At 54.7% G+C, this 12,588-nt stretch overlaps 1 protein-coding gene and 1 long non-coding RNA gene across 6 annotated transcripts; one reads left to right on the top strand and one right to left on the bottom strand.

Moving 5' to 3' along the window:
* The first annotated feature begins 4,649 nt into the window (after positions 1-4,649).
* LOC131080571 (nuclear mitotic apparatus protein 1-like) lies at positions 4,650-5,201 on the top strand. The gene is made up of 2 exons (XM_058018934.1): positions 4,650-4,655; positions 4,767-5,201. Exons 1-2 carry the CDS (start codon positions 4,653-4,655, stop codon positions 5,088-5,090), a joined length of 327 nt encoding a protein of 108 aa, XP_057874917.1. The 5' UTR covers positions 4,650-4,652; the 3' UTR covers positions 5,091-5,201.
* A 3,173-nt stretch (positions 5,202-8,374) lies between these two features.
* LOC131080139 (uncharacterized) lies at positions 8,375-12,587 on the bottom strand. Of its 5 annotated transcripts, none has more exons than XR_009114137.1 (3): positions 12,031-12,587; positions 10,041-11,779; positions 8,375-9,947 (listed from the first exon to the last, which is right to left on the bottom strand). It is a non-coding gene; the product is annotated as an uncharacterized LOC131080139 (long non-coding RNA). The 5 variants fall into 5 exon arrangements; XR_009114140.1 differs by having other exon boundaries at positions 8,375-10,334; positions 10,995-11,779; XR_009114138.1 differs by having other exon boundaries at positions 8,375-10,249; positions 10,995-11,779.
* Position 12,588: the final 1 nt, after the last annotated feature.

The following is a 12,588-nucleotide window of genomic DNA, read 5'->3' as shown; positions in this document are numbered from 1 at the left end:
ACCTTACCCACAGGGGTCAGCAATGTCCTGACCGGTCAAGTGGAAACCTTTCAGATGAGCCGCCTAACCGAGTCAGACTCAGACCCAATCCTTTGTATGTTAGAAGCTACCTTTGTATCCCTGAACGAATTCAACCCTAACGTAACCGAATCCTGCTGGCTTTGTTACGATGTCAAACCCCCCTTTTACGAAGGAGTCGCTCTAAACACTCCCTTCAGTTACTCCATAGCCAACGCCCCTCACCAGTGCAGATGGGATACCCCTCGCAAAGGAATCACCCTGAGTCAAGTCACAGGCCAGGGCAGATGCTTTGGCAATGCAACCCTAGCTAGGCGGAAAGGCAACGTCTGCACCAAAATTGTCAAGCCTAACAGGAAAAACAATAAGTGGGCAGTCCCATCCGCATCGGGGATGTGGGTTTGCCAGCAATCCGGAGTGAGTCCTTGTGTGTTCCTTCCCAAATTCAATGACTCTAACAACTTCTGTGTCCAAGTTCTGATTGTTCCTAGGGTCCTGTACCACTCAGACGAAGAAATGTACCATCTTCTTGAGGGACCCAGCCGGATCCACAAAAGAGAAATAATGACAGGTATAACTATCACAATGCTGCTTGGCCTGGGAGCAGCCGGAACCGCCACGGGTGTCTCAGCCCTAGCGACCCAGCACCAAGGACTGTCACAGCTGCAGGCAACGATTGACGAGGACCTGCAAAGGATCAAGAAATCCATCTCCTTTCTAGAGAAGTCGGTCTCCTCACTCTCAGAAGTGGTCTTGCAGAACAGACGAGGCTTGGACCTCCTGTTCATGCAGCAAGGGGGCCTGTGTGCCGCCTTGAAAGAGGAGTGTTGTTTCTATGCAGACCACACGAGAGTCATGAGAGACTCCATGGCAGAACTCCGGAACCAACTGGCTCAGAGACAGAAAGACAGGGAAGCCCAACAGGGCTGGTACGAATCCTGGTTCAATCAATCACCTTGGCTAACCACTCTGATTTCTGCCCTGATAGGTCCATTGGCGATGCTGTTTCTAACAGTTACCTTCGGACCATGCCTGCTGAACAAGCTGGTCTTGTTCGTTCAGAGCCGCCTGGAACGGACCAACATCCTGTTTGTAGGCCGACGACAGTTGTTGTGAATTCAACCAAGGAACGCTGCCAGTCACAAGATTTTCCGAACTTGTCTGGCAAAAGCTTACTCAGGTTTCCCAAAACCCCTTTCCCTTGTCAAGTTACAACCTCATACCTCATTTTAGTACCTATGTATATGACTACCTCATTCATTTGTGAAAAAGGGGGGGGAGATGTGGTAGATAGGGAAAAGGCGCTGCGGAAGATCACGCGATGTCACGGAAAGCCAGGACCCTTTGTTCCTCTAAGATAAGAGATTACCCTAGGAATGTGGCCCCACTGACAGTAGGAATGTTGCCCCACTAACAGTAATGCCAGTAACTTTCCACTCCTTACCGAGTACTTTTCCATTCCCTACTAACCATAGATAAGAAGGACAAACCCCCTTTTGACGTAGAGACCCCTTAGACTATAAGACCCCACGAGAAGAAGTAATAAACGCCTTTTGACCGTCCATCACATTGATGTCTGCGTGTGTCATTGGCCCGAACGGCCCTGGAGAGTGGGCCGTCGTGCTGTACCTCAGAACCAGGTCGCCTGCCTTGCTCCAGAAGGCAACAACCTGGTAATATTGGGATTCATATTCCAATAACTGGCAGCATAGAGGAAAACCAATTTGGGCTGCTGATGAGTGGAAAGGCATTGCTACCTGGGTAGGGAAGCTGCCTGTGAAGGTCCGCCATGTGGATGCTCATGTTCCCAAGAGTAGAGCTAATGAGGAGCACCAAAACAATGAGCAAGTAGACCAGGCTGCAAAGATAGAGGTGTCAAAGATAGACTTGAGTTGTAACACAAGGGAGAGTTATTCCTAGCTCGATGGGCCCATGATGCCTCAGGCCATCAGGGCAGGGATGCCACCTATAAGTGGGCACGAGACCGAGAGGTGGATTTAACCATGGACAGTATTTCTCAGGTTATCCATGACTGTGAGACAAGTGCTGCCATCAAGCAGGCCAAGCGAATGAAGCCCCTCTGGTGTGGTGGGCGGTGGTCCAAGTACAAGTATGGAGAGGCCTGGCAGATTGACTACATCACACTGCCCCAGACATGCCAGGGCAAGCGCTACATGCTGACCATGGTGGAAGCCACCACTGGAAGCCACCTGGAAACCCACCCTGTGTCTCATGCTACAGCCCAGAACACCATCCTGGGCCTTGAAAAGCAAGTTCTGTGGAGACATGGCACCCCTGAGAGGATTAAGTCAGACAACGGGACTCATTTCAAGAACAGCCTTATCAACACCTGCACTAGGGAACATGGCATTGTGTGGGTGTACCATGTCCCCTACCATGCACCAGCTGCAGGAAAAGTAGAGAGGTACAAAGGGCTGTTAAAAACCACATTGAAAGCTTTGGGTGGGGGATCTTTCAAAAACTGGGAGCAGCATCTAGCAAAAGCCACCTGGTTATTTAACACCCAAGGCTCTACTAACCGAGTGGGCCCTGCCCAGTCTGAGTCTTTGCAGAGAGTAGATGGAGACAAAGTCCCAGTGGTACATGTCAGAGGTTTATTAGGGAAGACAGTTTGGATTAATCCTGCCTCGAATACAGACAAACCCATTTGTGGGGTTGTTTTTGCTCAGGGACCAGGTTGCACATGGTGCAAAAAAGATGGAACAACAGGATGTGTACCTCAGGGAGATCTGATGTTGGATAAAACCTGTGTAAATATCACTGTTTGCTGAATGTTATTACCATTGTCTGTGTATAGCTGTATAATGGATGTATCATATATGTACTTGTAGAGTTAGAATTTATATTAGTTTTATTAGTAAGCAGATGATATGGGGATAAGGGGTAGAATGTCCTGGGTTGACTATATGATGCTTTTATCCCCAATAGTCTCATTCTGTTTATGTTGAATAATAAGTTTTGTACCTTTAAGAGTGTTCCAGAGAGTGAAGGTGGGGAGAAAAGAAGCGCGCAGTTTGTTTTCAGACACTGCACTCACTCCTCCACATTCCTGCTCCTGACTGTGTTGTCTGTGGACAGACAGTGGGACAGAGCTCTTATTTTGCTTTTTAGTTAGTGTTAGCCAGCTGAGGCAAAGAAGTTCCCTGGACTGTTTTTTTTCCCTTTTCTTTGGACCCCTTGAAACTGCTCTGGACTGAACACCCAGGAGAGTACCGGCAGCTGCAGCTGCGGCCCACCGGGCCAGGCCTGGCCTGCGACAATTCCAGCACCGGAGAGACTGATCAAAGACTGAGTGAGCTGCAACCCGAGGACGGGGTTTTCTCAGTTTGTCATCTCGTTTAGAGTGGCAAGGGGTCTCATTGTTTGATATTGTTTTGGTTTTATTGTTTAATAAACAGGTTTTTTCCACCTTACTCCAAGGAGGCATTTTTTCCTCCCGGACCAGTTGGGGGGAGGGGCCAATTGGATCTGCTTTTCCCACCGGAGCTCCTTTGGGGTATTCTTCCCCAAATTTGCTCTAAACCTGGACACCCAGAACCAGGGAGAGTCTGAGGAACTGGTCTGCATCAAGAACATCCCATTGGCTCAGTCCACAAAAACATCTTCCCCTGCTAAGGGCCGTCTGCGCTCAGGTGCCTCCACCCGCTCCCTCACCAGCTTCCTCTCCCAGGAACCCCTTGCAAAGCTGGAAGCCTCCTCCCCAGAGAAGAGCCCTGGCCATTCAGTACTGCTGGGCCTCCCTGGGTACCAACCAGTCACGCGTAGCTCCCTGCGCTTGCAGCGGACCAGCAGCTCCAGCCTCGGTGTGTATGGGCGGGGAAGGCACTGGGACTGCTGGCTGTGGGGTTCTGCCCTGCCTTGGCGGAGTCAGGTCTTAACTGGAAGCCCCCTGACCCTTCCTTGCTTTGGATTTAGGCCAGAGCACCATGAAGCTGGGCATGTGCCAGGATGAGCCGGAGCAGCTGGGTGACTGGAACCGCATTGCAGAGCTGCTGCAGCAGAACCAGGCCCGCCCTCCCCACCTGAAAACCAGCTACCTCCTGTAATGGGTTAAAACTTTAAGTTTGTTCATCAAAGCTGACAAAGTTGCACCACCTCAATTTTTTTGCTTAAGTAAATTTCCAGACTTAAAAGGATAAGGAAGGTGAAACCAAAGACAATGGGTTTCACAAACATTTGCTTATCTGTTTAGTAAACTGTTAATATGGGTGGGGGGTTTGCTATGATTGATAGCACAGTATCAGCTCATCCGCTCAGTAAACCTAAGATTCCAGGAACTCAGCAGATTGAGCCTAAAATTCCAGGAATCAGACAAAGGAAAATACCAATCTTCATCTTCAGACCTCCGGGGGGTGGACTATGACCACCTAGACGCAAAAGAAGAATATGCAGAGTACTACACATCAACACAGAAGCAGGACTGTGTAAGAACTCCACGAAATATCAGAAGAGTGCGGCAGTGGTAGAGTGGGGACTCTCCTGTCACCCAGTGCGCCCAGGGCGCTGACTTTGCCTATTATCGCTTGCTGTATCAATTAATAAATTTCATTTTATTTGGACTTATTAGTCAGTGATTAATTCCCCACCACAACTAACCTATAACCCTAGAGAGCATGGTAAGGGCCGGGAGGGGGAGGTCAGGCAGCCCTTTGTCCAGAACTGGGGTTTGGGAGGGGGTCTGGGAACGGACAGTGCCCCTCAGCAACATCCCCACATCCTCTCCCCAGCCCTCCACCTCCATGGGAACCATCACGGATGAGGATGTGAAGATGGGGGACCCAGAAGAGACGCTGCAGCGTGGCAGAAGGCAGTCCTCCCAGCCCGTGGCCACCAGCAGCCAGGCCGGCAGCATCACCACCCGGCAGCGGAGGAAGCGCCTCTCGGAGGAGACCCACCAGGGCCCTGACACCCCCCCGGTGAGCTCAGCCCAGTCCCCCAGCACAGCACCCTACTGGGAACAAGGAGCTCATCACAGCTCCCACTGGGAACAAGATGGGTTCCAGCGTTTGAGGGAGCTGCTGTGGCCCCTATTTGCCACATGTTCCCACTGATCCTGGATTCCTGTGCCCAGTATTCCCAGCATCCAGTGGTGTGTCTGGTACTCGTGATGCTCCCAGTGCTGGCAAGGAGGCCATTCCAGAGGCGAAGGGCTGAGCCTTCTGCCTTCCCTGGGCACAGCTACCCTCAATCACATCCCCTCACTGTGTCTCCTCAGTTCCCTCATTGCTGCCAGCCCCACAGCAGGCTGACCCCCAGATGGCAGTACTAGCTGGTGTCTCCCTGCAGTTGCCGGCATGCTGCTCTGTGGAAGGGGCTAACAGCAGGCCTGTTAGCTAAAGGAGCAAGAAGAAGCCGAGAAGTACGACGAAGCTGATAAGGAGCTCTCTCCAAGGCTGTAACCAAGTAGACCAAGAGAAGAAAGATAAGAGAACCTTGCAGCTAGACGAAGTATTTTTAGAAAGTTAGTTGAAGTCACTATAACTTCTCACTAATAGTATTATGTTGATTTATTGTGGCCAATAGTTAGGGTAGAAGCAGCATAAACAACTGGAAAGTGTATAGATTCAGCCATGTTCAATAATAAAGAGTTGCCAACTGAGACTGCTTGTGGTCTCTGCTTTTTGTCGTGACCGCCTCGACAGCGACACTGCTCCATCCCTGCCACGCCAAAGGGCAATGCCAAAGCTGGCAAATGGGGCAGGGCACCCAGGCATCAGGGCACAAGCAAGGCCAGGCCACAGTAGGTTCTTCTCCACACTGGGAGGCGTGTGGGGAGCAGATTCAGCAGGAAGTGGTCTGTGGAAAGGGAAGGTGATATGGTTGTAACAGGCCCCCTAGTGTTGGGATGATGTGGGGTTTGGACTGACACCCTCCCTGATGGTTCTCATGGCAGCCTGGGAATACACTGTGATGCCCCTCCAGTGCCAGGGCACCAGCAGGAGTGATGTGTCCCAGCTACAGAACTGCCACCACTATGCCCATTTACTGCCCACAGAGGACACCCCTGCCAAGCAGCCACCTGAGCAGATGGGGCAGACACCGTCTCCCCATCACTGCTGGCCTGTCCTCTGTCTGACTTGTCTCTCTTGGGAACCACAGGCTTGGGCTGTTCCTTTCCTCCTGGGCATCCCTGAGGGGGCAGCTGGAGCCCTGCACAGGGGTAACATGCTGGAGGTACCCTATGCCACATCCTGCCAGCCCAAAAGAGTGAAGGGCTGTGCCCAGAACTGTCTGGGAAAAGCTGAGAGCAGTAAATAGCCAGGTGAGGGCAGGAGAAGACAGTGACCTAGGAGATTACCTGCCAACAGGACTGTGAGCACAGTGCCTGTCCAGCTGCCTGCAGGTACTCAAGGGAGCAGCAGGCACATCCAGTGCAGAGCCTGGGGAAAAGCAGGAATGACAGAGGCAGAGGGCAGTTTAGGTTGGAGGAGATTTTAAAGCTCATCTTCTCCTAAGCCCTCCCCATACCATAGGCAGGGACACCTTCCACTAGACCAGGTAGCTCCAAGCCCCATCCAACCCGGCCTTGGAACACTTCCAGGGATGGGACAGCCACAGCTGCTCTGAACAACTTGTGCTGGTGTCTTACCACCCTCACAGGGAAGAATTTCTTTGTAATATCCCATATAACCCTATCTTCTGTCAATTTGAAGCCACTACCCCTTGTCTTGTCCTCCCAGGCTATTGTCCCTCTCCAGTTCTTTTGGAGCCGCTTTAGGCAGTGGAAGGGGCTTCCAGTTCTCAGAACTTTCTCATCTCCAGGCTGAACAGCCCTGGACGTCCCCAGCCTGTCTCCACAGTAGAGGGGCTCCAGCAATGAAGAGCATCTTCACAGACTCCTCTGTGTCAGAACTCAGTACATCCCTCTGGGTGTCCAGAGTTACCGAGGACCTCGCCAGGGGGCTTGGAGACCTTGGCATGCTGCCCAGAACAGCTGGGGATTTGATTTTGACCCTGTGCATCATATATCACTGGCATTGTGATGTCTCCCCAACCTTGTAATAAGTCTCTTTCTTTTCCTAGTTCTTTTCTAATATCTGTCCAATCCGTTGTTCAACTTCATCTTCTTCTGGAACCTGCATCTCCATGGGTATCTGCATGTACAGTGGAGTTGTAGAAGTCATTGGTGTCTCTGGAATCCTCATTTTGCTGAGGTCTTTGGCCTTGCTCCTAAATCCGGAACAGGAATCTGAAATTCTCGTGCTTGTGTTCCCATGGCCGTGCTTAAATATTGTAGAAGGTATTTGGCTTCCTGCCTGAAGAACTGGCTGCTGCTGCTGCTGAAAACATCCCTGCTGGGACACCCTCTGAGGCAGCAATGCCTATTGTATCATCCTGTTGTTGTGCCTCATCAGAAGTGTCTTGAGCTTCATGAGATTCAGAAGCTGATGAATACTCCACTTGCTGTGTTGTACTTGTCTTTGATTTAGATTTCCTTTTCTACGTAGTTGGAAAAAAGTGTTGCAATGTTGCAGTCCCGCCACCAGACGGCGCTGTGGCTTGGTCGGGCAGGCCTGGCATGTCCTGCAATGTGGTGACCGCACCACAAGGTGGCGCTGTCGCCCTCCTGGCTGACCGTGAGGGCGGCGCGACCGCGATCGGCTCCTGTTCGGTTGACTGCAGCGCTCGCGATTTTGAGTGAGACCGAGACTGTGCGATTTTTGACTGAGCCAGCAGTTGATACTGGATACGTGTGTGTCTCCCCGGGACTGGAGAGGTCGGGATCGAAGGGACTGGGACTGGAGGGACGGGAACCGGAGAGGGGGCGGAGCCCCGGGATGTGACCGAGCCCCGAGCACGCCCCTTCCCTGCCCGTGCCGTCACAGGGGAGCGGACCCGCCTCCGACCGCGCTCAGCCGCTCGGGAACGCCTCCTGCCTCCCCTGGACTGACGTCACTGTCTCCTTCCCGTTCCGCCTCCGATGTTTCCCCCCCCGGTTTGATCCGTTCCTGAATCCCCTCCTCTTCCCCCGGCACTGTATCCGCATCCCCACCGGCGCGCGCAATTCCCGCTGGGCTTCTGCCCGCGCTGCGATTCGTTCAGATCTCCGCGTCCCGAATCCGGGTACGGCGTCATCACCGCGCGCCTGCCTACGGGTGCCGGCTGGGACTGTGCAGCTGCCCCGCCGGGCTCGTCCTCGGACGCTGTCGCCGCGGTCTGAGAGCTGTCCCCGGGTGGCTGCGCCACATTTGCCTCGCGATTTCTGCCCCTCGCTCGCGGTTTTTGCACCGCGCCCGTCGAAGCTGCCGCCGGCACCGCGCAAACCGCGTCAGCTCCCGAGTCTCCCACCGGGTCCTTCCCCCCCCCTCGCCGCTGCCCCCGGCGCCGCCTGAGGCCGCCGCCCGCGGGACCGCGCCCGCCGCCAGAGAGCTTTGCCCCCTCTGGTCCCACTTCGGCCCCCCGGCCCGACTCTGCTGTTTTCCCTCTCCTGTGTCCCTTTGGCTCCTGCGAATCGGGAGGACACGCCTCTAAAATGGCACAGTCCGATTCCTCGAATTCGCTTGGGGAAATTTCAGCCCTGAGCTCCCCCGGGAGTGAGAGGGTGTCTGAGTCGGAGCCCGAAAACCCTGAAGTATCTGGGGATTCTGGGCGTTTTGGAGGTCCCGTGGGCTTTCGGGGTGATGAGGGAATCGGAGGTGATGAAGTTCCCTCCTGCTCCCCTTTTATGGGAACTGTTTCTGTTTCCCCGGGACAATTGGAACTAGAACCGCCCTCCGCTTCTGCCTCTGCTCCCCTCCCTCTGCCCCTGTGGGAGTTTCAGCAACCTGCTGTTCGGCAACCTGCCCACATCTTGCTGAGGTTGCTTCCAGCATCACCCATGCAGATGGTACAGATAATTACAGCATACCCATAGCAAAAGATCTCTAAGCTCTTTCTTTGAAATTTCCATCGGGTGTGCCTCTGCCATGCCTTGTAAGGCTGACAAAGTCCTTAACTGTTCCTGGGAACGTCCCCCCCATGTTCTTAATTTTGACCTTCTTACCAAATCCGAGTTGTCGGGGCAGTCTGAAGGTCCAGCTGGAAATGCCAGCAGTTCACAGGAGAGAGGATCCAGGGCACCTTCTGGCTCCCTCCGGACTGTTCTGCTACGAGTCCCTTCGGCAGCAGCTCTCTGGATGGCCTTGAGAGTGGCTGCTGCTTCCCAGGCTGTTCTGGCTGCTTCCCAAGAGGTTTATCAGTGCCCCCTTGGAACGTGCCCAGCCAGGGATGCCAAATCTTGGGTTGCTGTTGGTAATTGCTGCCCCGAGATGCGTAGGATGTCTCTGCACAACTGAAGAACGAGTCTGGACTCTTCACTTTTCGGTCTTGAGGATGTTTATTAATTCTTATCTATAAAATTTTCTTTCTGCCTGGCAGAGATCCGCTCTGCAGGGCAGCCACGAGCGCTCTGACCGCCCCCGAGGCGGTGCTGTCCTTTTATACTACAAACTACGTATATCCTATTTACACTTAATTCCCAATACCTATCACCTATGTTGGACAGTGCATTTCTACTCTAGACCAATCCCAAAGTGCCAACATCCCAGCAGAAAATGGAGAACAAGAAGAAAAAGGAGGAAGGTCAGACACGCCCAGATTCCTCCATCTTGTCCCCATAACCCCTGTACCAAAAATCCTAAAATCTACATTTTCACCCTGTGATCATTTTGTTATTACACTATTCAAACCTGTGTGACCTTCACGTCCTCATACAAAGCTGGCAACTTGCTCCAAGGGTCAAAATCAAATCCCCGGGTGTTCTGGGCAGGATGCCAAGGTCTCCGAGCCCCCCAGTGGGATCCTCGGCAACTCTGGACACCCGGAGGGATCTACTGAGTTCTGACACCTCTGGATTCATACCAGTTGCTCCACACTCTTCTGATGTTGGGGGTCCCAGAGCTGGAGCAGCTCTTCAGGTGGGCTCTCACCTGAGCAGAGCAGAGGGGCAGAATTCCCCCCTTGCCCTGCTGCCCACAGTGGCTGGGAGCCAGCCCAGGACACAGCTGTGCAGATTCACTCACCTGGCACTGCAGGACCTCCCACATCCTTGGCCAGCAGCTCCAGGTGACGCCCCAGGGTGCTCATGCCTGCTCTGGGCCTCAGTGCCTGGTTCTGTTTCTGTGTTGTCAACAGCTCCATCCAGGCAGAGTGGCTGAGGTGGGCTGGGCTCCAGGCAGCCCCATCCAGCTTCCACAGGCGGCTCCTCAGTTGCTTCTCCTCCCTGGATCTCCTGGGGATAGGGAGGGGCAGCCTTGCAGGAGAGTGTTGCTATCAGACACAAAAGAACACAAGCAAACACCGAACACACTGAGTTCCTGCAACAAGAGACAAAGTTTATTGGTGGGCACCCCCTTTTATAGGGGCTTCAGAACTCCTGCACTTGAACATTTGATTGGCTCGGGTCTCAACACCACCCAGCTCACTGGCCAGCTGATGTCTGCATTCAAGATTGAATGGGACTGGCTGGGCTCCCCTGCTGGAGTTCAAATCCTACTTATCACTGTCTTACCCAGGGACTTGTTTACCTCTACTCTTTAATCTACCAGGCTGGTCAAGTTGGGGTCTGTTATGGCCAATTTTAACTGTGCAGCTCCAGACCAGCTGCAGCTGTCACAGCTTGTGGTCCCTGTCTGCCCCATGGTCGGCTCTGAGCTCTGCTGTGGGGAAGAGCACTGGCCACTGGCCCAACAGCACTCCTGCCTCTGCTTGTTGCTCTGTTGCTGTGCCACCCAGGACATGTGGGGGATTATGGGCACAAGAGAGGGCAGGGAAGCAGAGCTGGTACAGCTTTCTTGAGCCCATAAACAATCCTAACCCCTGGTCTACCTGTCCTCTTCCCTACCTGTCCTTCCACCCTCCTATCAGCCTCATCCTACTGGCAGCCCCATTCCATCACCATCCCCCCTAATCAGCTCCATCCCACGATCAGGCCCACAGCTCTTCTCCATGCCCTTTTCCTGTGGATCAATCCTTACCTTCCTAAAACATCTGAACCTTGCAGCGATTCTGGTCCAGCTTTGAGTCAGCTGGTGTCATCAGTAGGCACCAAGGTGTGACAGGGCTGGCCACAGGGCCATGAGGAGCATCCCACCTCAGCCTGCAGAAAGTCACAGCTGTAGTTCCCTGGGGAGCAGCGAGAAGGACAGGGGCAAGGGGGCTCAGAGCTGCTGACCCCACTGTGGGACGTGGCCCTGGCTCCTGCACGGGAGTGGGGAACAGGGAAGTGTCAATGTCAACACAGCCAATGGGACTGGCTCTCTGCAGTCACAGCCCCACACTCAGCTGCCTGCTGTGAGCCTTGGGGCAGCCAAGCCAGGGCTGGATGCTGTCCTCACTCAGCAGGTTCTCTGCCTTGGGGTACTTGGGGTCCTGCACACACACCAGGGACACAGCATCAGGTACCAACCCCTCCCTAAACACCCTCCTTCCAGCTCTAGCTTGTTCTGGACATGGGGAGAAGCATGGAATTCTCCTGTAACCTACAGGAACAACATCCCATTTTGAGAGAGCAAGAATGATGTGAATCCTTGCCCTTCAGCTTAACAAGGTGAGGTAGTACTGCACCCTGTCATGGCCTGACCCACCTCTTCCAAGACCCCAGCAGCTCAGAGGGATCAGCCCCACACCCAGCCCCCCAGAGGGAGCCCCCAGGCACCTGGGAGGAGAAGGACACCACACAGCTGATTTTAACCGGAGCCATTCTGGAGCCTTTGGAGACAGCACTGCCAAAGTGTAACTTCCCTTCGAATGCCTCCGGTGCCTGGTGGGGAGAGAGGAGAGTCTGACGAGCTTGGACATCTCCTGGCTTTGGTACCATCCAGCAGCTCACCAGTCCCACCCCACCACCTCAGTGCCCCCCAGAGCTGCCCCAGCACCCCTCAGGTTCCCGTCCCAGCAGTAACCCCCAGATCTGAGTCACAATCCCCCAGCTCAGCCCACAACGCCCCATTCTGCCACCCGGGTACCACCCACACGCCCCAGCCCTGTTCTCCAGGGCCCTCAAGTGCTCACCCGCAGCTCCACGGCCCGTGTTCCCAGACGCACGAACACCGCCTGAGCGCCATTCCGCTATCGCTGCAGCTCCCCAGTCGTTCTCCGCTTTCCCAGCCCTGTTAAAGCCCTGGCTGTGCCCCACAGCATCTCCACGCCGTTACCCAACCCAGCTGGGGGACCCCAGAGGTCCCGACTCACCGCCCAGCCCCATCGGCGCCGATCTCGGCCGCCCAAATGACGCGAGCCCCGATCCCCGCCGCTCCCGCCCCCCTTCAGCGCCTCTCCCCGCCGCGGCACCTAACGGGACACGCAGCCCGCGGGGGACACGCACACAGCCCGCGGGGGACGTTACACAGGCGGCGAGACACGACACGCAGCCCGCGGGCGGAGCTCAGGAGCTATCTGCGCCCTGTGCGGAACAGCGTGCGGCGGTTGCGGAGAGGGCGAGCGTGGGCAGGGCAGCAGCGGCACTGCCGGCACGGCGGTGCGAGGCGCTTTGTGCTGCCGGTGCTGCCCACGGGGGCCACGCGTCCCACTGCGGGCCCACACGCCGGAGCCAGCGGCCGGCGGTGACAG

Source organism: Melospiza georgiana, chromosome 2, assembly GCF_028018845.1.
Source record: "Melospiza georgiana isolate bMelGeo1 chromosome 2, bMelGeo1.pri, whole genome shotgun sequence".
NCBI lineage: Eukaryota > Metazoa > Chordata > Aves > Passeriformes > Passerellidae > Melospiza > Melospiza georgiana.
Note: the sequence above shows the minus strand (reverse complement) of the source record. Positions and strands in the feature narration are given on the sequence as shown.